Source organism: Pangasianodon hypophthalmus, chromosome 4 (assembly GCF_027358585.1).
Source record: "Pangasianodon hypophthalmus isolate fPanHyp1 chromosome 4, fPanHyp1.pri, whole genome shotgun sequence".
NCBI classification, from domain to species: domain Eukaryota; kingdom Metazoa; phylum Chordata; class Actinopteri; order Siluriformes; family Pangasiidae; genus Pangasianodon; species Pangasianodon hypophthalmus.
In genome coordinates, this window is record NC_069713.1 from 2,256,173 (window position 1) to 2,283,021 (window position 26,849).

The 26,849-nt window shown below is 40.9% G+C and overlaps 1 protein-coding gene across 3 annotated transcripts in view; it reads left to right on the top strand.

Annotated features, from left to right (window-relative positions):
- The first annotated feature begins 14,167 nt into the window (after positions 1-14,167).
- Positions 14,168-26,849, top strand: part of rock1 (Rho-associated, coiled-coil containing protein kinase 1) — a 58,134-nt gene continuing 45,452 nt past the window's right edge. For 2 of the 3 annotated variants that reach the window (XM_053233760.1, XM_053233759.1), the window contains exon 1: positions 14,169-15,081. In XM_053233760.1, the coding sequence (XP_053089735.1) occupies positions 14,989-15,081 (93 nt within the window). In that variant the 5' untranslated portion in view covers positions 14,169-14,988. Of the gene's footprint in view, positions 15,082-26,849 lie in introns of all 3 variants that reach the window. The other variant, XR_008301699.1, reaches the window with a different exon arrangement.

Consider the following 26,849-nt stretch of genomic DNA (forward strand, 5'->3'; position numbering starts at 1 on the left):
CTCCTTCTTCTTCTTCTTCTTCCTTTTCTTCTCATTCTTATTCTTATTCTTCTTATTATTCTTCCTTTTCTCCTCCTTCTTCTTCTTCTCCTTCTTCTTCTTCCTTTTCTTCTTATTCTTATTCTTATTCTTCCTTTTCTCCTCCTCCTCCTCCTCCTTCTTCTTCTTCTTCTTCCTTTTCTTCTCATTCTTATTCTTATTCTTCCTTTTCTCCTCCTCCTCCTCCTCCTTCTTCTTCTTCTTCTTCCTTTTCTTCTCATTCTTATTCTTATTCTTCCTTTTCTCCTCCTCCTCCTTCTTCTTCCTTTTCTTCTCATTCTTATTCTTATTCTTCCTTTTCTCCTTCTCCTCCTCCTCCTCCTCCTCCTTCTTCTTCTTCCTTTTCTTCTCATTCTTATTCTTACTCTTCCTTTTCTCCTCCTCCTCTTCCTCCTCCTCCTCCTCCTTCTTCTTCTTCTTCTTCCTCATCTTTTATTCATCCTTTCCTTCTTCTTCTTCTTCTTCTTCTTCTTCTGGCTCGGGTGTCTAGGGCAGCCCATAGAACCATCTGGTAAAAAGTTGTGACATTTGGTGCACTGATTGCGAACATTCTGATCGAATTTGTTGCTAACGCTCTAGCGCCACCATCGGGTCAAATTTGGGCCTAATTTGAAAGGACATTTATGGTCATAACTTTTGAAACATATTTAGACGTCTTTAGGCGGAAATTAGATTTTCTGCCATCTTGGATTTTATTAAAAATAGTTTTTTCGCTACTTTTCCTACAAATTTTGTCCAAGTCTCACAAAAGTTATCGGAAGAATTTTGATTACTCTAAATGGTTTGTCTGTAATGGGCCAACGAATCTAATGGCGAAGCAACCAAACAGGAAGTGAGGCTGTTTCTCAGCAACGACTTTGTGCACTGACACAAAACCTGGTAGGCATCTTCAGGACCATAACCTGAGGCTATGCAACAAAGTTCGTGATAGCATCACCTACTGGTCAGAAGTTACAATAACATGCCATAAATGCTTACATCTAACTGCCATTTTTTCTCCTCTTCCAAATTTTGTTCAATCTTCACCACATTTAGCTCACATCATCTTGAGATCTGTCTGAACAAAAGTTATCAAAGGAATATTGATATTCAAACCCGTTCTCCTCTAATTTGCTGGCAAATGCAAAATACAGGATGTGAGGATGTATCTCAGCAATGCATCTACTTATCATCACGAAACATAATAATTACCTTCAGGACCATGCCCTGAATGGACCCAAGAAGTTGTGTGACTACATCACCTTATGGTCAAGAACTGTAACAACTTTCATTTTTTTTCTTATATCATTTGAAAAGTTTGTGATAAATTCACACTTCATTTCTCCTATAATTCCGTGGAGTATGCAGAAGTGAACACACATCAACATCTGAAATTCAAGTGTCACGTCGTCTTGAGGTCTGTCTAAACAAAAGTTATGAAAGGAACTCTGATATTCAAAATCATTCTCCCATAACAGACTAGAAAATGTGTAAAACTACAAATCACTCATTTAGGAATAAAATATTTTGCCACAATAATAATAAAATGAATGACAACATATTAATTGTTCTTGCTGTTGTCGACTCTTAGGAGTTTTTTTTTTAATTAGAAACAGGCCAGAGGTAATACACAGTACACAATCATTCAAATGTGCATTATAAGAATGCAAAAATATTTTATATATGTTACACAATAAGATGGATTTTTAAAGCTTTAGAGTTGCACAAAGAGTATACAGATAATATTTCAAGTCTTTACAAAAAAGAGTAAAAAGGGGAATTATAGACAAAAATTTACACTTATGTATAAAAAAAAACTGGAAAAATACATGTATTTATCAAAAAATACTTATTCTTTAAACTTTTATCAAAACTGTAGAAGCCAAATAAAACATTTTTATACCATAAAGAAAATCTATCCAGAAGAGATGCATGTATTAACAAACAGAATTTTCTCCAAAATATTGTAACGTGAACATATTTCCTAAAAAAAATGGGTGTTCACGACCCCGTGACGTCTCTTCAACATGGCGTCGCTTGTAGTGAAGAGTAAGAAGTAAACAGATAAACAACAGCATGATTTAACAGTTTTTAAGCATGTCTTGTGTTTCTGTTTATATCTGAAATCGTTAAATACTGGGTGATACTTCAGTAATTAAAATGTTAATTCGCTTTCTGCAAGATCTTTAAATCAAACTGCTCTTTCATGTCATTATTGGCAGTGAATCATCACATTCACTTTAAAAATAAATTATAGACCCAACAAACAACTGTTTAACATCCTACAGCGAGGATTCGTTTTATTTCCGACTTCAGATGGCAGAGTTCGCACAGTGAACGCTCCAGTGTGGGAAGCAGGAGGTTCCCTAATTCCGAGCTCCCAGCTGTAGCTGTAGAGGAGCTTTAGCATCAAATAAACCTGTTTCTCTGTGTGGAACTGTCACTGACTGCATTTAAAAACAAATAGGGTTCATCTTAAAGATAGATCAACAGAGAAACAGGTAGAGAGACAGAGAGAGAGATAGAGAGACAGATAGACAGAGAGACAGATAGAGACAGATACTCAGACAGATAGAGAGATAGAGAGAGAGATAGACAGATACACAGGCAGATAGAGAAACAGATAGACAGATACACAGACAGATAGAGAGAGAGATAGAAAGATAGAGAGACAGATACACAGACAGATAGAGAGAGATAGACAGATACTCAGACAGATAGAGAGATAGAGAGAGAGATAGACAGATACACAGGCAGATAGAGAGACAGACAGAAAGATAGAGAGACAGATACACAGACAGATAGAGAGATAGAGAGAGATAGACAGATACTCAGACAGATAGAGAGATAGAGAGAGAGATAGACAGATACACAGGCAGATAGAGAGAGAGATAGACAGATACACAGGCAGATAGAGAGAGAGATAGACAGATACACAGGCAGATAGAGAGACACATAGACAGATACACAGACAGATAGAGACAGATAGAGAGACAGACAGATAGACAGAGAGACAGATAGACAGATACACAGGCAGATAGAGAGACAGATAGACAGATACACAGGCAGATAGAGAGACAGATAGAAAGATAGATAGACAGATACCCAGACAGATAGAGAGATAGAGAGAGATAGACAGATACTCAGACAGATAGAGAGATAGACAGATACTCAGACAGATAGAGAGATAGAGAGAGAGATAGACAGATACACAGGCAGATAGAGAGACAGATAGACAGATACACAGGCAGATAGAGAGAGAGATAGACAGATACACAGGCAGATAGAGAGAGATAGACAGATACACAGACAGATAGAGACAGATAGAGAGAGATAGAGAGATAGAGAGACAGATACACAGACAGATAGAAAGATAGAGAGACAGATACACAGACAGATAGAGAGACAGATAGAGAGAGAGATAGAGAGATAGAGAGACAGATACACAGACAGATAGAGAGACAGATAGAAAGATAGAGAGACAGATACACAGGCAGATAGAGAGACAGATAGAAAGATAGAGAGACAGATACACAGACAGATAGAGAGATAGAGAGAGATAGACAGATACTCAGACAGATAGAGAGATAGAGAGAGAGATAGACAGATACACAGGCAGATAGAGAAACAGATAGACAGATACACAGGCAGATAGAGAGAGAGATAGACAGATACACAGGCAGATAGAGAGAGAGAGATAGACAGATACACAGGCAGATAGAGAGAGAGATAGACAGACACACAGGCAGATAGAGAGAGAGAGATAGACAGATACACAGGCAGATAGAGAGAGAGAGATAGACAGACACACAGGCAGATAGAGAGACAGATAGACAGATACACAGACAGATAGAGACAGATAGAGAGATAGAGAGATAGAGAGACAGATACACAGACAGATAGAGAGACAGATAGAAAGATAGAGAGACAGATACACAGACAGATAGAGAGACAGATAAAGAGAGATAGAGAGATAGAGAGACAGATACACAGACAGATAGAGAGACAGATAGAAAGATAGAGAGACAGATACACAGACAGATAGAGACAGATAGAGAGAGAGACAGATACACAGGCAGATAGAGAGACAGATAGAAAGATAGAGAGACAGATACAAAGACAGATAGAGAGATAGAGAGAGATAGACAGATACTCAGACAGATAGAGAGATAGAGAGAGAGATAGACAGATACACAGGCAGATAGAGAAACAGATAGACAGATACACAGGCAGATAGAGAGAGAGATAGAAAGATAGAGAGACAGATACACAGACAGATAGACAGATAGAAAGATAGAGAGACAGATACACAGACAGATAGAGACAGATAGAGAGAGAGACAGATAGACAGATACACAGGCAGATAGAGAGAGAGAGATAGACAGATACACAGGCAGATAGAGAGACAGATAGACAGATACACAGACAGATAGAGAGACAGATAGACAGATAGAGAGACAGATACACAGACAGATAGACAGATACACAGACAGATAGAGACAGATAGAGAGAGAGACAGATAGACAGATACACAGGCAGATAGAGAGAGAGAGATAGACAGATACACAGACAGATAGAGAGACAGATAGACAGATACACAGACAGATAGAGAGAGAGATAGAAAGATAGAGAGACAGATCCACAGACAGATAGAGAGAGAGATAGAAAGATAGAGAGACAGATCCACAGACAGATAGAGAGACAGATAGACAGATACACAGACAGATAGAGAGAGAGATAGAAAGATAGAGAGACAGATCCACAGACAGATAGAGAGACAGATAGACAGATACACAGACAGATAGAGAGACAGATAGACAGATACACAGACAGATAGAGAGAGAGATAGAAAGATAGAGAGACAGATCCACAGACAGATAGAGAGACAGATAGACAGATACACAGACAGATAGAGAGACAGATAGACAGATACACAGACAGATAGAGAGAGAGATAGAAAGATAGAGAGACAGATCCACAGACAGATAGAGAGACAGATACTCAGACAGATAGAGAGATAGAGAGAGAGATAGACAGATACACAGGCAGATAGAGACAGATACTCAGACAGATAGAGAGACAGATAGAGAGAGAGATACACAGGCAGATAGAGAGACAGATAGAAAGATAGAGAGACAGATCCACAGACAGATAAACAGACAGACGGATAGACAGACAGATAGATAGAGGGATATATAAACAGACAGACAGAGAGATAAACAGATAAAACATTAATCACGTCATGGCTGAAATTATTTTTATAGTTATTAAATAAATGAATAAATGCTACACACAGACAGAGACAGGCAGCTGGACAGAGAGACAGGCAAAGAGATAGACAGACAGATAGGGGGACAGAGGGGCAGAAGGGTAGACAGACAGCTAGGGAGAGAGACAGATAGATAGGCAGATAAATAGACTAACAGAAAGGAAGACAGACATAGATAGATAGATAGATAGATAGATAGATAGATAGATAGATAGATAGATAGATAGGTAACACCTGGTAGTTTGCTATGGTTGAAGATTATATTTATTGTTATTAAGTAAGAGCAAAATGCTGCACACAGACTGACAGCTACACTCATTTAGTTGGCCTATAAGCTGCAAATAAAATAGAATAAATCTGTTTTTGTTTTTCTAGCTAATCTACTTAATATCAAAGTGACTAGAAGAATAACCATAAAAGATTTCTAACATTTTTAAAAACGAACAACTACGGTAGCTTAGTTCGATAATTATACACCCGCTTTACTTTAACATCCCTTTAACAATCTCAGGAATAACCAGCTGCCTTCAAGGCCACATAGTCACTTAATTTTCAACACCTGTGTGGAATCACAGCATTTGTCTTGATAACATGAATAAAAACAGCTGTTTACTACGGCCCTTCAGTTTCCAAGTGCAGATCCACACAAAGGTAGCAGAATGAGCTCAAAAGACCTCCTAAAACAGTTCCGTGACAAAGTCATGGGAAGATACACATCAGGTGAGGGATATAATAAGATTTCTAAGGCTTTAAAGATAGTCTGGAACAAGTGCATCATCATGAAGTGGAAAGTGCACAGCACCACCCACAGTCTGCCACAATCTGGGAGTCCATCAAAACTAGATGATGCTCGGTCAGAGAGTTCACCAGGAACCAAATGGCATCTGTGAAGTCCTGCCGGATTTTAAGTCCAACAGAGGGGAAAATCTGGAGGTCCATCTGGAGTTCTGTTTGAAGTTTTTACAAAGACAATTGAAGTATCCTGCAACATTACTGGCAGAAAGGTTTGTGGTCAGTTGAAACCAAAATAGAACTTTTTTGGCATGAATATCAACAGGGCCCAACACCATCCTGACTGTGAAGCATGGTGGTGGGAGCATAATGTGCAGGGATGGTTGGAGCCAAGTACAGGAAAATTCTGGAGAAAGGACTCTGCAGAACATTTGATTCATATCCCAACAAGACAATGAACATAAGGCCAAAGCTACCATGGAGTGGCTTGCTAGGAAGAAGGTGTTCTGGATGTTCTGGAGCGGCCTAGTCAAAGCCCTGACATAAATCCAATTGAAAATACATGCAGTGATTTGAAGGTTGCTGTCCATCTGCTAAAAAAAACAAAAAAAAACAAAAACCTAACCTCTCCAAGCTTGAGCAGTTCTGCAAAGAGGAGTTGGGGAACATCTCCAGATCCAGGTGTAAACACTGAGTTGGGGCGTGTATACTTACAAAAATTGGCAAATTTCGGTTCTGTAAGTTAAATGCTTTCTCTGTCTCTCTCTCTCTTTTTTTTTTTAATTAAAATGAATTAATTGCATTCATGTAGTATGTTGTGCTGTTTGGATCAGAGAAAACAGGTCCCATTTATATCCAGGAATTCACAGAACCTGACACAACTAAATGTCAAAATTTTGAAAGGGTATGTATTTAGAAACGTAGGCAAGAAAGAAAGGTAGAAAGAAGGGTAGACAGATAGACAGAAGGGTAGAAAGAAGGGTAGACAGACAGACAGAAGAGTAGAAAGAAGGGTAGACAGACAGACAGAAGAGTAGAAAGAAGGGTAGACAGACAGACAGAAGGGTAGAAAGAAGGGTAGACAGACAGACAGAAGGGTAGAAAGAAGGGTAGACAGACAGAAGGGTAGATAGAAGGTTAGACAGACAAACAGAAGGGTAGAAAGAAGGGTAGACAGACAGACAGAAGGGTAGACAGAAGGGTAGATAGACAGACAAACAGAAGGGTAGATAGACAGACAGACAGAAGGGTAGACAGACAGACAGAAGGGTAGACAGAAGGGTAGATAGACAGACAGAGAGAAGGGTAGATAGACAGACAGACAGAAGGGTAGACAGACAGACAGAAGGGTAGAAAGAAGGGTAGACAGACAGACAGAAGAGTAGAAAGAAGGGTAGACAGACAGACAGAAGGGTAGAAAGAAGGTTAGACAGACAAACAGAAGGGTAGAAAGAAGGGTAGACAGACAGACAGAAGGGTAGACAGACAGACAGACAGACAGAAGGGTAGACAGAAGGGTAGACAGACAGACAGAAGGGTAGACAGAAGGGTAGATAGACAGACAAACAGAAGGGTAGACAGACAGAAGGGTAGAAAGAAGGGTAGACAGACAGACAGAACGGTAGAAAGAAGGGTAGACAGACAGACAGAAAGAAGAGTAGAAAGAAGGGTAGATAGACAGACAGAAGGGTAGAAAGAAGGGTAGACAGACAGACAGAAGGGTAGACAGACAGACAGACAGACAGAAGGGTAGACAGAAGGGTAGATAGACAGACAGACAGAAGGGTAGACAGACAGACAGACAGGTAGAAAGAAGGGTAGACAGACAGACAGAACGGTAGAAAGAAGGGTAGACAGACAGACAGAAAGAAGAGTAGAAAGAAGGGTAGACAGACAGACAGACAGGTAGAAAGAAGGGTAGACAAACAGAGAGAAGGATAGACAGACAGAAAGACAGAAGGGTAGACAGACAGACAGATAAAAAAAATTAAATATAGAATATAGCTGTAAGCAGTAATTATCCGGGTTCAAGCGCTTTAGAGCCTTTAAGGACATGCGTAAAAAGATATTACATAATATTGTGCAAGCCTATAAGCACCTAAATCAGAGAAATAGCATCTTTAACCATTTAAACTGTTGTAGCACCATCTATTGTCCGATCTCCATGAAAGTTTGTATGTTTCTTAAGAATCATACACTGCATGTGCTTACTTAATTTCCTGCAGCGCTGAGTTTTCCTTTAGGACTGCACTAAACACACTCAGTTTTGTAAATAACCCTGTGATGACTCTCTAAAAAAAAAAAAGTTTAACATATTTTTTGCAGTTATGCCTAGAGAGTCCAGAGAATTGTACTACACTGCTTTTGTTGTGATTGAGTAAAAAAAACCTAGAAGTAGTTCACAAAAGTGTTTTTTTTTTAATAATCTCAAATATTTAATCAACAATTTGATTGACACCAGTAGTTCAAGAGGCAAAGTTGTTCAGAAAAAGGAGATCTAGCATATGATATGAATATATTGTGCACATAATATACAATAATTTACACATGTACAACATGATAGCATCTCCTAGTAGCCAATTTTTTTTTTCAGACTTCTGGGGCAGGGAGTCAAACAGACCCACCAAGTTTTGTTGTCATCAGTCTTCCTTGACCTTGTCATATAGCTGCTGAACATTGACTGGCTGATGGCGGCCATTTCTTGCAGTATTCACATCTGTCCTCGTAGACACTGATGGGACCTTGGACAAAGACAGGATGTGCAGGATGTCAGGTCAGTTGGACCAATGGTCCCATATTTAGCGCCAATTTCATGTTTTGTCCTGTAATAACATCACCATATGGCCAAGCTCCACCATTTTGTGATTGAGACCTCAGATTGAACCCATATGTAGGTGTGCCAAGTTTGGCGAAAATATTTAATTCTTTTAAAGACATATAGCCATTTCAGTAAACATGGCCACGCCCTTTTCAAACGTTTTTGCCTGCCCTCACAGAGACTAATTAAAATCGAAACTTTTTTTTTTTGATAATTATTGATCTAAGGAGTCCAAACAATTGTCCTGCTCTGGTTTTATTTTGGCTGATCGAAAAACCTAGGACTTGTTGGCAAAAGCATGTTTTTTAATAAATTGCATATATTTAATGAACGATTTGACTGACTCCGATGTTTCTAGAGCAAAGTTGTTCAGAATGAGGAGCTCCATCAAACAGTAGGAGTTACTTGTGATATAAAAACCATTTATGTGCATAAAAAGTTTGATAGCGCCCCCCAGTGACCGATTAGTTTCAAATTTCTCACAGACCTCTGGGGCCAAGAGTCAAGCAAGTCCACCAAGTTTCGCTCCAATCGGCCTTTTTTAACCTTGTCTAATAGCTGCTGAAAATTAATTGATCGATGGCAGACATGTTTTTTGAAATATGTAACTGTCCTCGTAAATGTTGAATGGACTTTTGACAAAGACGCTGCATGCAAATTTTCATGTCAATTGAACCAATGGTTCCGTAGTTAGAGCCGATTTCATGTTTTTTCCTGTTATAGCGCCACCAGCTGGTCGCGATCAGTAATTTTTTACACGTGTCTTCAGATTGGGCGTATTCATAAATTTGTCAATTTTGGTGAAAATATCTCAATCTGTTCAAGAGCTATAGCCATTTAAGTAAAAGTGGCCACGCCCATTTCAAACGTTTTGACGTGCCGTCGCGAGGTTAAATCAAAAGTTCAATATTTTTTTGATAATTATTGATGATGAAACTCCAGAGAATCTGAACACGTTTTGTTCCAATCGGACGAACGGACTAGGACTAGTTCGCAAAAGTAGGTTTCGCAAAAATTCCAATATGGCGGAGAATTTTTCATGGAGGAAATAAAATCGTTTTTCTGCGACAAACGGTTCAAAGTATATGACCTTTTTTTGTAAATTTTTGATCAATTTTTGTAAATTTTGGTGGCGTACTACCATCCCTCAAAGTTTCAGATCTCTAGGACTTACAGCTTGGTCTGTATCAGTTTTGGGGCAGAAATAATAATAATAATAATAATAATAATAATCCTTACAAAAACACTTTGTGCTTGAATCCTTAAATATAAAACGGAAATCATGGTTTATCTGGACAATTTGGGAACAAATTTATATTTTAAAACTATTTGAAATAAATATTTAATATGATCTGGATCGTAATCTGAGCATTTAACTGTAAAATTCATCAAATGAAAGTGTTGAAAAATTCATCAATATTTCATCCGCTCAGTGACGTGTGCATGTGGCGTCGTGCAACCTCAGCGCATGCGCACTACACACCAACGGTCCGTCGCAAACCACGCCCACTTCCGGTTTAATTTGCAGCACACGAGGGCGCCGCTAGAGGGCGGTAATGAGGAGGGAACAGGAAGGAACAGAGTTAATGTAAATACTGATAGTTAAATTAATATAAAAACGCTTTTTGTTAGTGTAACAAACGTAAAGTTAAAATACAAAAGTATTAAAACTTGTTAATATTATTTAATGGTTTAAAGCGTAGATTAATGATTTTTAAAGGTTTAACAGTGTTTAGCAAATATGAAAAGCAAATATGCGAAAGGTTTTTGCTCTGTTTTGAAGTTTCAGACAAGTTTTCCAGAGCAGATTATTTTACACGGAAAATATGATCAATGAGTCAATTTTAATTTATAAATTTGCGTTTCATTACAATTGGACAGACAGAGAGAGAGACAGAGAGAGAGAGAGACAGAGAGACAGTGAGAGAGAGAGAGAGAGAGACAGAGAGACAGTGAGAGAGAGAGAGAGAGACAGACAGACAGAGAGAGAGAGAGAGAGACAGAGAGACAGTGAGAGACAGTGAGAGAGAGAGGGAGAGAGAGAGACAGTGAGAGAGAGAGAGAGACAGACAGACAGAGAGAGAGAGAGAGAGACAGACAGAGAGAGAGACAGAGAGACAGTGAGAGACAGTGAGAGAGAGAGAGAGAGAGAGAGAGAGAGACAGTGAGAGAGAGAGAGAGAGAGAGAGTGAGAGAGAGAGAGACAGACAGAGAGAGAGAGATACAGAGAGACAGTGAGAGACAGTGAGAGAGAGAAAGAGATACAGAGAGAGAGAGTAAGAGAGAGAGAGAGACAGACAGACAGAGAGAGACAGACAGAGAGAGAGACAGACAGACAGACAGACAGACAAGCAGAGAGAGAGAGAGACAGGCAGAGAGAGAGTGAGAGAAAGAGAGAGAGAGACAGACAGACAGGCAGAGAGAGAGAGAGAGTAAGAGAGAGAGAGAGACAGACAGAGAGAGAGAGACAGACAGACAGACAGACAGACAAGCAGAAAGAGAGAGAGACAGGCAGAGAGAGAGAGAGACAGGCAGAGAGAGAGAGAGAGAAATATGTACATCAAAACAAAAGTAAAATTTTTGCTTGTTTCGTAGACTTTAAGAAAGCATTCGACTCAATCTGGCATGAAGGATTATTCTTAAAACTTTTAGAGAGCGGTGTAGGGGGAAAATGTTATGATGTGATCAAATCAATGTACACAGCCAGTCAATGTGCTGTTAAAATTGAAAATAAAAGAACAGACTTCTTCTCCCAGCAGCGTGGAGTGAGACAGGGCTGCAGTTTAAGCCCCACCCTATTCAACATTTACATCAACCAATTGGCTAAAATGATAGAACAGTCTCCCATTCAAGGTCTCACTCTATACGATGCAGAAATAAAGTGCCTCCTCTACGCAGACGACTTGGTTCTCCTGTCGCCCACTCAAGAGGGGCTGCAGAGGAGCCTGGCAGTGCTGGAGAGTTACTGTCAGTCCTGGGCCCTGACAGTAAACCATCAAAAGACCAAAGTGATGATTTTCCACAAAAGATCCACATCTCAGGGACTTACACACACCTTTTCAGTATCAGACAGACGCATAGAAACCACAAAAACATACACTTACCTCGGCCTAAAAATCAGTTCAACAGGTAACTTTTCTTTGGCTGTGAATGAACTCAAAGAGAAAGCTAAAAGGGCTTTCTACGCCATTAAGAAATCCATTAAAATTGATATTCCGATTCAAATCTGGCTCAAAATTTTCAATTCGGTCATCGAACCTATTGCATTATATGGCAGTGAAGTGTGGGGTCCTCCTATAAAATATGACTTTATAAATTGGGAAAAACATCCAATTGAAACCCTGCATACAGAATTTTGCAAAAGTATACTAAACGTCCAAAGAAAAACGCCAAATAATGGCTGCAGGGCAGAATTAGGCCGATACCCTCTCCTTTTAAACATCCAAAAAAGAGCCATCACATTTTGGAAGCATTTAAAAGCGAGTGACCCCGAGACATACCACTATAAAGCCCTGAAACACCAGGAGCTGAGCGTAGCGAGGAGTTCCCTCTGCCAGCTGGTCCTGAGACTCACTGACCTCTCACCTTTCACCTCTTACCTGTGGAGGTCACGGAGACTCAGGACCTCACACTCACCACCATTCGGCCCAATCACATCACAAACACAGAGAGAGAAAAGTACATTACTTACTGGACAAACACCGTTAATAATCAACACAAACTGGAATGTTATTCGGCACTAAATGGAGAGTACGCCGTGGCGGAATACCTGACCACGGTGACGGATAAGAGATTAAGAAAGACTGTGACGATGTACAGACTCAGCGAGCGCGGGCTGGCCGTAGAGACGGGCCGCCGCAGACGGGCGTGGCTGCCCCGTGAGGAGAGGCTGTGCTCCCAATGCAGCCTGGGAGTGATGGAGACAGAGCTGCACTTCCTCACCGAATGCCCCAAATACGACATCACCAGAAAGCACTACTACTGTAAAATAAATACTGTATTCCCTGAGTTCAGCACGTGCTCCCCGATTCAGAAACTCCCCTTTACTCTCGGCGACAGAGCCATTAGCGCAAACATCGCCGCAAGACTCGTAGCATCCTGTCACAGCCTGAGGGACAACCAGCGCTAAGAGCTCCATATCAATAACCCCCTCCATCCCCACCACCCGCTCACCCACCCTAACCCCGCCTACCACCACCCGCTCACCCACCCTAACCCCGCCCACCGCCCGCTCACCCACCCTAACCCCGCCTACCACCACCCTCTCACCCACCCTAACCCCACCTACCGCCCTAACCCCCACCCGCTCACCCACCATAACCCCGCCTACCACCACCCGTTCACCCACCTTAACCCCGCCCACCGCCCGCTCACCCACCCTAACCCCGCCCACCGCCCGCTCACCCACCCTAACCCCGCCTACCACCACCCTCTCACCCACCCTAACCCCACCTACCGCCCTAACCCCCACCCGCTCACCCACCATAACCCCGCCTACCACCACCCGTTCACCCACCTTAACCCCGCCTACCACCCGCTCACTCACCCTAACCCCGCCTACCACCACCCGCTCACCCACCCTAACCCCGCCTACCACCACCCGCTCACCCACCCTAACCCCGCCTACCACCACCCTCTTACCCACCCTAACCCCACCTACCGCCCTAACCCCGCCCACCACCCGCTCACCCACCCTGACCCCGCCCACCATCACCCGCTCACCCACTCACCCTTGAATTGAATTGAGAGTGAGAGACAGAGAGACAGAGTGAGAGAGAGAGAGTGAGAGAGACAGACAGACAGACAGAGAGAGAGAGAGAGAGAGAGAGAGAAAGAGAGAAAGACAGAGAGCGCGAGAGAGAGAGAGAGAGAGAGAGAGAGAGAGACAGGCAGAGAGAGAGAGAGAGAGAGAGAGAGAGAGAGAGAGAGAGACAGACAGACAGAGAGAGAGAGAGAGAGAGAGAGAGAGAAGGGCTATACAATATTTATTGTGTAACATATACATACAAAAAAATCCAAAAGGGTAGTATTTAAAATAACAAATAGATTAAAAAAATAATAATTGTTTAAAAGTATTATTATTATTATTAGTAGTAGTAGTATTAGTAGTAGTTCATCCCATTAAAAAAATATTTCAACTTGTATGTTTGGCGTTTACATTCATATGTCCGGTATTATAACATAGGTAAATAGTTACACCCTTTAACGCATGCGCAGTACGCACCAGCATGTTCTCATCGGCGCATGCGCAGTACGCATCAACGCGTTCTGATCGACGCATGCGCAGTACGCATCAACGTGTTCTCATCGGCCAACCGTGCTGCGCATGCGCGGTCGGCGCGAGCCTCAGCAGCAGTTTGAACAGGAAGGCGGACATGTTGCTCAGGCACTGGGAGAATTTATTATTTTTGAAACAAACAACGTCGATCAAAGTCTGATTTATCGATGTTACTGCACCTCACTGGATTAAATCTACTTCTTAGTGACGTCTGAAACTTGAGATTTATCCGCAGTGGAGACTTTTTTTTTTTTTTAAATGAAAACGGGATATTTTTTTTTAAAGTGTTTGAAATTCTGAAGGCGAAGTTTTTTTTTTCTGTTTTTTTTTTCCGCCGCTTCTTTGCAGCTGTCAGAGTGATATGGATTCAGGCCTGGGATCATCACAACTTTATAACTTTCCATACTATTTTTATTAACTTCTCAATCACCTATCTGACTCTATATGTCATTTTTAAAAAGAAAAGTATATATAAATATATATATGTGTGTATTTGGGCGCTAATTTAAGCCAGCAGCAGCAGGAGCAGCAGCAGCAGCAACAATCAGTTACTGGAAGTTTTTTGTTTTCTTTTCCAACTTGCCATGGACTAATCAGGATAAAAACGACCTAACTTTCATTTTTAGACTCTTCTTGTTGTGTAAAGATGCGGATTTCTGTCGTGTTTGGCTCCTTTCCGCGCAGTGACGAGACTGAAAAGCTGAAAAGGCAGAAGAATCCGCTCCTCTGATCAAACTCGCACTCAAAAGGAAGTGAGCTAGCTGGGAGCTAGCAGGCTAAACTCATTAGCTGGCTAGTCGCAAGGATTAAAACACCAACTATATATATTTTAATTTATCGTGGGATTGAACTTTAATATCAAGAGATTAAAAAATGTCTGCTGGGGAGAGTTTATCGGCTCGTTTTGAGAAAATCGACTGCATGCTGAAGGATCCCAAGTCAGAGATCAACACCGACTGCCTGCTGGTGAGTTAGCGCTGACTTTCAGCCCTTTAATTAGCCTTAAGCTCCTTTATACAGCTACACAAGCGTTATAACTGCTCTTTACAGCTTCATAACCCTTTAATAAGCCTTAAGCTCCTTTATACAGCTACACAAGAGTTATAACTGCTCTTTACAACTTCATAGCCCTTTAATTAGCCTTAAGCTCCTTTATAGAGCTACACAAGCGTTATAACTGCTCTTTACAGCTTCATAACCCTTTAATAAGCCTTAAGCTCCTTTATACAGCTACACAAGCGTTATAACTGCTCTTTACAGCTTCATAACCTTTTAATTAGCCTTAAGCTCCTTTATAGAGCTACACAAGCTTTATAACTGCTCTTTACAACTTCATAACCCTTTAATAAGCCTTAACCTACTTTATACTGATAGCTAAGCTTTATAACTGCTCTTTACAACTTCATGACCCTTTAATTAGCCTTAAGCTCCTTTATACAGCTACACAAGCATTGTAACTGCTCTTTACAGCTTCATAACCCTTTAATTAGCCTTAAGCTCCTTTATACAGCTGCACAAGCTTTATAACTGCTCTTTACAGCTTCATAACCCTTTAATTAGCCTTAAGCTCCTTTATACAGCTACACAAGAGTTATAACTGCTCTTTACAGCTTCATAACCCTTTAATTAGCCTTAAGCTTCTTTATACAGCTACACAAGCGTTATAACTGCTCTTTACAATTTCATAGCACTTTAATTAACCTTAAGCTCATTTATACAGCTGCACAAGCTTTATAAATGCTCTTTACAGCTTCACAACCCTTTAATTAGCCTTAAGCTCCTTTATACAGCTACACAAGCATTATAACTGCTCTTTACAGATTCATAACCCTTTAATAAGCCTTAACCTACTTTATACTGATAGCTAAGCTTTATAACTGCTCTTTACAGATTCATAGAGTCTTAATTAGCCTTAACCTACTGCATACAGATACACAAGCTTTATAACTGCTCTTTACAGCTTCATAACCCTTTAATTAGCCTTAAGCTTTACAGTTTCGTAGGGTTTGAATAATCCTTAACCTACTTTATACAGTTACCCAAACTTTATAACTACTCTTTACAACTTCATAGCCCTTTAATAAGCCTTAAGCTCCTTTATAAAAAGCACAAGCTTTATAACTGTGTTTTACAGCTTCATAGCATCTTAATAACCCTCAACCAACTGTATACTGGTAGCTAAGCTTTATAGCTGCTCTTTACAGCTTCACAGGGTTTTAATAAGCCTTAAGCTACTATACACTGCTACACAAGCATTATAACTGCATTTTACAGCTTCCTAGCGTCTTAATATGACGTAAGCTCCTTTATGCAGTGATCCAAGCTTTATGACTTTATAGGGTTTGAATAATCCTTAAGCTTCTGTATACAGTTACCCAGGCTTAATGCAGCTACACAAGCTTTATAACTGCCCTTTACAGCCTCATAGCATCTTAATAAGCCTTAACCTAATGTATACAGTTACCCAGGCTTTATAATTGCTCTTTACAGCTTCATAGCATTTTAATAAGCCTTAAGCTCCTTTATAAAGGCGTCACTGTAGGTTTATATACATAAGCTCATAAGCTACTTTATCCAGCTGGTTAAACTTATACAGCTAGCAAAGCTTTATATCTATTTACAGCTTCATAACGTTTTAATAAGTCTTAAGCTGCTTTATAACCGTTACCCTGCAGTTTTATAGCATTTAATAGGCCTTAAGATACATTATACAGCTACCTAAGCTTCATAACTGTTCCTTACAGCTTCAGAGCATTTTAAAAACCCTTAATCCACTTTGTAACAGTTTCTCAGTAAGCCTTAATATACATTAAACAGCTACCTAAGCTTTATAACTGTTCTTTACAGCTTCAAAGTGACTCTGTAAACCCTAAGCTACCTTTAATCAGTTTCTCTGTAGCTTCATAGACATTTAAACACCTTTAAGTTACTTTATACAGCCACCTAAGCAACGACTGCTCTTTACAGCTTCATAGCATTTTAATAAACCTTAAGCTGCTTTATAACAGATTCACTGTAGCTTCATAAGCATTTAATAAGCTTTATGCTTCTTTATGCAGCTACCATAGATTTGTAACTGGCTTCATAGCATGTTAATAAGCCTTAAGCTACTTTATAACCATTTGCCCATGGCTTCATAAACATTTAATAAGCCTTAAGCTACTTTATGCAGCTACTGAACCTTCATAACTGCTCTTTGCAGCTACATATTATATTAATAATCCTTAATCTGCTTTCTACCTGTTATTCTGTAGCTTCATAAGTATTTAATAAGCAATACACTACTTTATGCAGATACCTAAGCTTTATAACTGGTCTTTGCAGCTTCATAGCATTTTAATAAGCCTCATGCTTCTTTAACAGTTTCCTTGCAGCTTCATAGACCTTTACTAAGCCTATTACTATAGAGCTACCTAAGCTTCATAACTGCTCTTTGCAGATTCTTCACATTTTAATAAACCTTAACCTGCTTTATAACACCAGATAAGCTTTATAAGAGTTTCTCTGTAGCTGCATAGGCATTTAATAAGCCTTAAGCTACTGAAGCTTTATAAATGTACTTTACAACTTCATAGCATTTAATTAGTCTGAAGCTACAATGTTTTCCCGTAACGTTTTAATAATCCTTAATCTACTTAAAATTGTTATTAAGCTTAATAGCTCTAACATATTAATGTTGCTATTATATTTTTATCAAATGAACATTGTTTATATCACTTTACAGTCACTGCATCTACTTTGTAAGGTTATAAGGCCTATCCATTTCTTATAGCTAGCTTATAAAAGTAGCTTAGTAACTTTATGTACATTATACGATGCTTTATAACAGTTTGAATAACATTATAGCTAAATTATGCAGTTATCTAGCTTTATAACAGTTCCATTAGTGATTAAGTGGTTACAACGATTGTTAATTATACTGGCATTATAAGGTTATCTAACCTTTATGACAGTTTGTATACAGCTAATGTTGCATTATACAGCTTAGATAACTTTATAAGAGTTTTATGTTATAGCTACATTATGATGTTGACTAAGCTTTATAACAGTTTGTGTACAGTTATAGCTGCGTTATGAGGTTGACTAAGCTTTATAACAGTTTGTATACAGTTATAGCTGCGTTATGAGGTTGACTAAGCTTTATAACAGTTTGTATACAGTTATAGCTGCGTTATGAGGTTGACTAAGCTTTATAACAGTTTGTATACAGTTATAGCTGCGTTATGAGGTTGACTAAGCTTTATAACAGTTTGTATACAGTTATAGCTGCGTTATGAGGTTGACTAAGCTTTATAACAGTTTGTATACAGTTATAGCTGCGTTATGAGGTTGACTAAGCTTTATAACAGTTTGTATACAGTTATAGCTGCGTTATGAGGTTGACTAATCTTTATAACAGTTTGTATTTATTTATCGATTTGTATATTTGTATTTATCGATTGCTGTAGCTTTGCATCATGAGCATTTTTGGGGTTTTATAATAGATTTATACCATTATAGCTGCATCATACCTTTGTAAAGGCTTTATGTAGACTTATAACCTTAAGTCGATTTGCGTTGTTTAACTGCAGCATTATTTCTCTCTCCTGTGTGGTATAGAAACCGTTTTTGTTTTCAGGTAGCTGTCAAAGTGCATGATTTCACTTCTTGTATCAGTTACTTTAGTGTCTTTTAATCTCATGTGTTATAAACGTATAAACAGATGACTTAAAGCTAATCGAGAAAATTACAGCAAAAATTACAAAAGTCAAAGCACTTGCTAGAGGGCAAAAAAAAAGCGTGATGTGGTGTTGAATATCGTGTGCACGGTATTTTTTAAACAATTTATTACTTTAATTAATTGTTTTTAATCAAAACTTTGATTAAATTATAACATGATTACGATTACTGATTTTTAAAATGATCATTTTTGATATTAGTATTTAAAAATTTTTTTTAACAGAAGTCACACTCAGCTATACTGAACATGCTGTCAAATGCGCAGTTGTAATGTTTCACAGAGACTTTAGGAATGCAGCATTATAGCTATCGCAGTATTTAAACTTATTTTTAAAAAGGACATTACAGTCGTTATCTGAAGAAATATCGCAGTATAATCCTGCACTTTACGTATCATACACCTTAATTATACTTATACGAGGACCGAAATGTTAGCGTGTCTAATCTGTCGAATATGCGTATGATACGCGTACGATATGTGTACACAAGTGCTAGTAGCGCAAACATGTCTAATACAACACACACACTCACACACAGAGCGCAAACTCTTATTCAGGCAGAAATCAAAGAAATCACCGCAGCGATTGTGAAGTTTATTCGGTATTAGATACATTCGCTACTATAGAACGCAGGGTTCAAAAATGCACCTAGGGCTACAGAGAGATGCGTAGCTCTGAGGCGTAGCTCTGAGGCGTAGCTCTGAGGCGTAGCTCTGAGGCGTAGCTCTGATGCGTAACTCTGAGGCGTAGCTCTGATTCGTAGCTCTGATGCGTAACTCTGAGGCGTAGCTCTGAGGCGTAGCTCTGAGGCGTAGCTCTGAGGCGTAGCTCTGATGCGTAACTCTGATGCGTAACTCTGAGGCGTAGCTCTGATGCGTAGCTCTGATGCGTAGCTCTGAGGCGTAGCTCTGAGGCGTAGCTCTGAGGCGTAACTCTGAGGCGTAACTCTGAGGCGTAGCTCTGATGCGTAGCTCTGATGCGTAGCTCTGAGGCGTAGCTCTGAGGCGTAGCTCTGAGGCGTAACTCTGAGGCGTAGCTCTGATTCGTAGCTCTGATGCGTAACTCTGATGCGTAACTCTGATGCGTAGCTCTGAGGCGTAGCTCTGAGGCGTAGCTCTGAGGCGTAGCTCTGATGCGTAGCTCTGAGGCGTAGCTCTGATGCGTAGCTCTGAGGCGTAGCTCTGATGCGTAGCTCTGATGCGTAACTCTGAGGCGTAGCTCTGAGGCGTAACTCTGATGCGTAACTCTGATGCGTAACTCTGATGCGTAGCTCTGATGCGTAGCTCTGATGCGTAACTCTGAGGCGTAGCTCTGATGCGTAGCTCTGATGCGTAGCTCTGATGCGTAACTCTGAGGCGTAGCTCTGAGGCGTAGCTCTGATTCGTAGCTCTGATGCGTAACTCTGAGGCGTAGCTCTGAGGCGTAGCTCTGAGGCATAGCTCTGATGCGTAGCTCTGTGCGTAACTGTTCTCCGTGTAACGTTTCAGCGTACGCTGCTATGAGTCGGAATGGATCACGTGAGCGCCGTCGTTAAATTTCAAATATCGTACTCGTTTTAATCAACTGAAAACGTAATCTGTTTTTGTTGTATTGAAAATATATCGTATCGAGAGACAAAAGCGTAACAAAGTTGAATTCAGATTAATTTATCAGGTGAATTTGGTGTGTCATTTCACTTCTACTTGTTTATGATGCATCAGCTTTACGAAGTTACGAAGCTTATACGTTGTGCGACATTAGATTATAAGGTTAGCTTTAAACTTCGTAACATATAATGTTTTATAACATGTAATGTTAGCTTACAGGTTGAATAACGTTCTAGCTGCATAGATATAATGTTGTGTAACAGTATTATGTTACAGACGTAATAAGAGTTTTACGTGGGAACACGTTGTTCTATGACACGTTGTTGTGCATTCTTTTATTAAATATCTGTTATAACAGGTAATAGTTCTGTATTTGAGCTTTTGACCGTGTAGTCGTTGTAGTACTGATGATCACACGCTTCTCTATGAGGTTTCTTTTCCTATCTCGCTTCCCTTTTTTCTGTTTTTTGTTTCTTTCTGAAAAGCAGCTTGATGAGAATCTAGCTCAGCTATGGACAGGCAGTAAAAACAGAATCCATCTGAATTTAGCTATTTTTTAAAAAGTAGCTAGTTTCTAAGTCCATGTCTTGATGATGTCTACAAGCGTGATATGGTCACATGGCATTTATTTTTGCCTCTGAGTTGCTTGTTGTCTCTTGGCTTGAATAAGGAAGTGGCCAAGTCTCGCTTTTCTTAAAACCTCATTTTCCTCAAGTGAGTTCTCTCTTTGCCGAGTTTATGATGCAGAACATAATTATAATTCAGTGCAAGCGTCATCTCTTCTGGCAGCCGTGAATAAGCCGTGTGTTTTGTCGTGCGCGTGTGTGTGGGAAGTGGAGTCGGATCTGGGTTTATTCATCTGACGTCGCTCATTTCTCAATCTCATGTCCTGGCCTGCCTCACTCTCACCTGCCAGTACATCTGCATGACTTGAGGCAGCTAAAATTGAGGTCACTGAGGCAATAGGATGCCATGGTTCAGATGAACTGAGGTAGCTGAGGTACCTGAGATAACGTTGAGCTGAGGCTGAGGTAACCGAGGTAATGTTGCGGTGTGAATGAGGTGGTTGAGGTGAGGCTGAGGTAACTGAGGTAGTGCTGCACTGTAGCTGAGGTAACGTTGAAATGTTGCTGAGGTAACTGAGGTAACTTTGCTCTGTGGCTGAGGTAACTGAGGAAATGTTGCGCTGTGGCTGAGGTAACTGAGGAAATGTTGCGCTGTGGCTGAGGTAACTGAGGAAACGTTGCGCTGTGGCTGAGGTAACTGAGAAAGCGTTGCACTGTGAATGAGGTAACTGAGGAAACGCTGAGCTGTGGCTGAGGTAACTGAGGTAACATTGCGCTGTTAATGAGGTAACTGAGGTAACGTTGAGCTGTGAATGAGGTAACTGAGGTAATGTTGCACTGTGGCTGAGGTAACTGAGGAAACGTTGCGCTGTGAATGAGGTAACTGAGGAAACGTTGCGCTGTGGCTGAGGTAACTGAGAAAACGTTGCGCTGTGGCTGAGGAAACTGAGGAAATGTTGTGCTGTGAATGAGGTAACTGAGATAACATTGAGCTGTGAATGAGGTAACTGAGGTAAAATTGAACTGTGCCTTATTTTACTGAGGTAACATTACGCTGTGAATGAGGTAACGTTGCGCTGTGAATGAGGTGATTGAGGTAATGTTGAGCTGTGAATGAGGTAACTGAGGTAACGTTGAGCTGTGAATGAGGTAACTGAGAAAACGTTGCACTGTGAATGAGGTAACTGAGGTAACATTGAGCTGTGAATGAGGTAACTGAGGTAACGTTGAGCTGTGAATGAGGTAACCGAGATAACATTGAGCTGTGAATGAGGTAACTGAGGTAAAATTGAACTGTGCCTTATTTTACTGAGGTAACATTACGCTGTGAATGAGGTAACGTTGAGCTGTGAATGAGGTAACTGAGGTAACGTTGCGCTGTGAATGAGGTGATTGAGGAAATGTTGCACTGTGGCTGAGGTAACTGAGGAAACGTTGAGTTGTGAATGAGGTAACTGAGGAAACGTTGAGCTGTGAATGAGGAAACTGAGGTAACGTTGAGCTGTGAATGAGGTAACTGAGGTAATGTTGCGCTGTGAATGAGGTAACTGAGGAAACGTTGAGCTGTGAATGAGGAAACTGAGGTAACGTTGAGCTGTGAATGAGGTAACTGAGGTAACATTGAGCTGTGAATGAGGTAACTGAGGTAACGTTGCTCTGTGACTGAGGTAACTGAGGAAACGTTGAGCTGTGAATGAGGTAACTGAGGAAATGTTGAGCTGTGAATGAGGTAACTGAGGAAACGCTGCACTGTGAATGAGGTAACTGAGGTAACGTTGAGCTGTGAATGAGGTAACTGAGGAAACATTGAGCTGTGAATGAGGTAACTGAGGAAACATTGAGCTGTGAATGAGGTAACTGAGGTAACGTTGAGCTGTGAATGAGGTAACTGAGGTAATGTTGCGATGTGAATGAGGTAACTGAGGAAACGTTGAGCTGTGAATGAGGTAACTGAGGTAACATTGAGCTGTGAATGAGGTAACTGAGGTAATGTTGCGATGTGAATGAGATAACTGAGGAAACGTTGCACTGTGGCTAAGGTAACTGATGTAACATTGAGCTGTGAATGAGGTAACTGAGGTAACGTTGCGCTGTGAATGAGGTAACTGATGTAACATTGAGCTGTGAATGAGGTAACTGATGTAACGTTGCGCTGTGAATGAGGTAACTGAGGTAACATTGCGCTGTGATTGAGGTAACTGATGTAACATTGAGCTGTGAATGAGGTAACTGAGGTAATGTTGCGCTGTGAATGAGATAACTGAGGAAACGTTGCGCTGTGAATGAGGTAACTGAGGTAACGTTGCGCTGTGAATGAGGTAACTGATGTAACGTTGAGCTGTGAATGAGGTAACTGAGGTAACGTTGCGCTGTGAATGAGGTAACTGATGTAACGTTGCGCTGTGAATGAGGTAACTGAGGAAACGTTGAGCTATGAATGAGGTAACTGAGGTAACATTGAGCTGTGAATGAGGTAACTGAGGTAATGTTGCGATGTGAATGAGGTAACTGAGGAAACGTTGCACTGTGGCTAAGGTAACTGATGTAACATTGAGCTGTGAATGAGGTAACTGAGGTAACGTTGCGCTGTGAATGAGGTAACTGATGTAACATTGAGCTGTGAATGAGGTAACTGATGTAACGTTGCGCTGTGAATGAGGTAACTGAGGTAACATTGCGCTGTGATTGAGGTAACTGATGTAACATTGAGCTGTGAATGAGGTAACTGAGGAAACGTTGCGCTGTGAATGAGGTAACTGAGGTAACGTTGCGCTGTGAATGAGGTAACTGATGTAACATTGAGCTGTGAATGAGGTAACTGAGGTAACGTTGCGCTGTGAATGAGGTAACTGATGTAACGTTGCGCTGTGAATGAGGTAACTGATGTAACGTTGCGCTGTGAATGAGGTAACTGAGGAAACGTTGAGCTGTGAATGAGGTAACTGAGGTAACGTTGCGCTGTTAATGAGCTGATTGAGGTAATGTTGAGCTGTGAATGAGGTAACTGAGAAAACGTTGAGCTGTGAATGAGGTAACTGAGAAAACGTTGAGCTGTGAATGAGGTAACTGAGGAAATGTTGCACTGTGGCTGAGGTAACTGAGGAAATGTTGCGCTGTGAATGAGGTAACTGAGGAAATGTTGCACTGTGGCTGAGGTAACTGAGGAAATGTTGCGCTGTGAATGAGGTAACTGAGGAAACGTTGCTCTGTGACTGAGGTAACTGAGGTAACATTGCGCTGTGAATGAGGTAACTGAGGAAACGTTGAGCTGTGAATGAGGTAACTGAGGAAATGTTGCACTGTGAATGAGGTAACTGAGGAAACGTTGAGCTGTGAATGAGGTAACTGAGGAAATGTTGCACTGTGAATGAGGAAACTGAGGTAACGTTGAGCTGTGAATGAGGTAACTGAGGAAACGTTGAGCTGTGAATGAGGTAACTGAGGAAACGTTGAGCTGTGAATGAGGTAACTGAGGAAACGTTGCGCTGTGGCTGAGGTAACTGAGGTAACGTTGAGCTGTGGCTGAGGTAACTGAGGTAACGTTGAGCTGTGGCTGAGGTAACATTGAGCTGTGGCTGAGGTAACATTGAGCTGTGGCTGAGGTAACTGAGGAAACGTTGCGCTGTGGCTGAGGTAACATTGAGCTGTGAATGAGGTAACTGAGGTAACATTGAGCTGTGAATGAGGTAACTGAGGAAACGTTGCGCTGTGAATGAGGTAACTGATGTAACATTGAGCTGTGAATGAGGTAACTGATGTAACGTTGCGCTGTAAATGAGGTAACTGATGTAACATTGAGCTGTGAATGAGGTAACTGAGGTAATGTTGCGCTGTGAATGAGATAACTGATGTAACATTGAGCTGTGAATGAGGTAACTGAGGAAACGTTGAGCTGTGGCTGAGGTAACTGATGTAACATTGAGCTGTGAATGAGGTAACTGAGGTAACGTTGAGTTGTGAATGAGGTAACTGAGGAAACGTTGAGTTGTGAATGAGGTAACTGAGGTAACATTGCGCTGTGAATGAGGTAACTGATGTAACATTGAGCTGTGAATGAGGTAACTGAGGTAATGTTGCACTGTGAATGAGATAACTGAGGAAACGTTGCGCTGTGAATGAGGTAACTGAGGAAACGTTGCACTGTGAATGAGGTAACTGAGGTAACATTGCGCTGTGAATGAGGTAACTGAGGAAACGTTGAGCTGTGAATGAGGTAACTGAGGTAACATTGAGCTGTGAATGAGGTAACTGAGGTAAAATTGAACTGTGCCTTATTTTACTGAGGTAACATTACGCTGTGAATGAGGTAACTGAGGAAACGTTGAGCTGTGAATGAGGTAACTGATGTAACATTGAGCTGTGAATGAGGTAACTGAGGTAACATTGCGCTGTGAATGAGGTAACTGAGGAAACGTTGAGCTGTGAATGAGGTAACTGATGTAACATTGAGCTGTGAATGAGGTAACTGAGGTAATGTTGCGCTGTGAATGAGATAACTGAGGAAACGTTGAGCTGTGGCTGAGGTAACTGATGTAACATTGAGCTGTGAATGAGGTAACTGAGGTAACGTTGAGTTGTGAATGAGGTAACTGAGGAAACGTTGCGCTGTGAATGAGGTAACTGAGGAAACGTTGCGCTGTGAATGAGGTAACTGAGGTAACGTTGCGCTGTGAATGAGGTAACTGATGTAACATTGAGCTGTGAATGAGGTAACTGAGGAAACGTTGCGCTGTGAATGAGGTAACTGAGGAAACGTTGCGCTGTGAATGAGGTAACTGAGGAAACGTTGAGCTGTGAATGAGGTAACTGAGGAAACGTTGCGCTGTGAATGAGGTAACTGAGGAAACGTTGCGCTGTGAATGAGGTAACTGAGGAAACGTTGCGCTGTGAATGAGGTAACTGAGGTAACGTTGCGCTGTGAATGAGATAACTGAGGAAACGTTGAGCTGTGAATGAGGTAACTGAGGAAACGTTGAGCTGTGAATGAGGTAACTGAGGTAACATTATGCTGTGAATGAGGTAACTGAGGTAACGTTGAGCTGTGAATGAGGTAACTGAGGTAATGTTGCGCTGTGAATGAGGTAACTGAGGTAACGTTGAGCTGTGAATGAGGTAACTGAGGTAATGTTGAGCTGTGAATGAGGTAACTGAGATAACATTGCGCTGTGAATGAGATAACTGAGGAAACGTTGAGCTATGAATGAGGTAACTGAGGTAACATTGAGCTGTGAATGAGGTAACTGAGGTAATGTTGCGCTGTGAATGAGATAACTGAGGTAACGTTGAGCTGTGAATGAGGTAACTGAGGTAATGTTGCGCTGTGAATGAGGTAACTGAGGTAACATTGAGCTGTGAATGAGGTAACGTTGAGCTGTGAATGAGGTAACTGAGGTAACGTTGAGCTGTGAATGAGGTAACTGAGGTAATGTTGCGCTGTGAATGAGGTAACTGAGGTAACGTTGAGCTGTGAATGAGGTAACTGAGGAAACGTTGAGCTGTGAATGAGGTAACTGAGGTAACATTATGCTGTGAATGAGGTAACTGAGGTAATGTTGAGCTGTGAATGAGGTAACTGAGGTAACGTTGAGCTGTGAATGAGGTAACTGAGGTAACGTTGAGCTGTGAATGAGGTAACGTTGAGCTGTGAATGAGGTAACTGAGGTAACGTTGAGCTGTGAATGAGGTAACTGAGGTAACGTTGAGCTGTGAATGAGGTAACTGAGGTAACATTGAGCTGTGAATGAGGTAACTGAGGTAACATTGAGCTGTGAATGAGGTAACGTTGAGCTGTGAATGAGGTAACTGATGTAACGTTGAGCTGTGAATGAGGTAACTGAGGAAACGTTGAGCTGTGAATGAGGTAA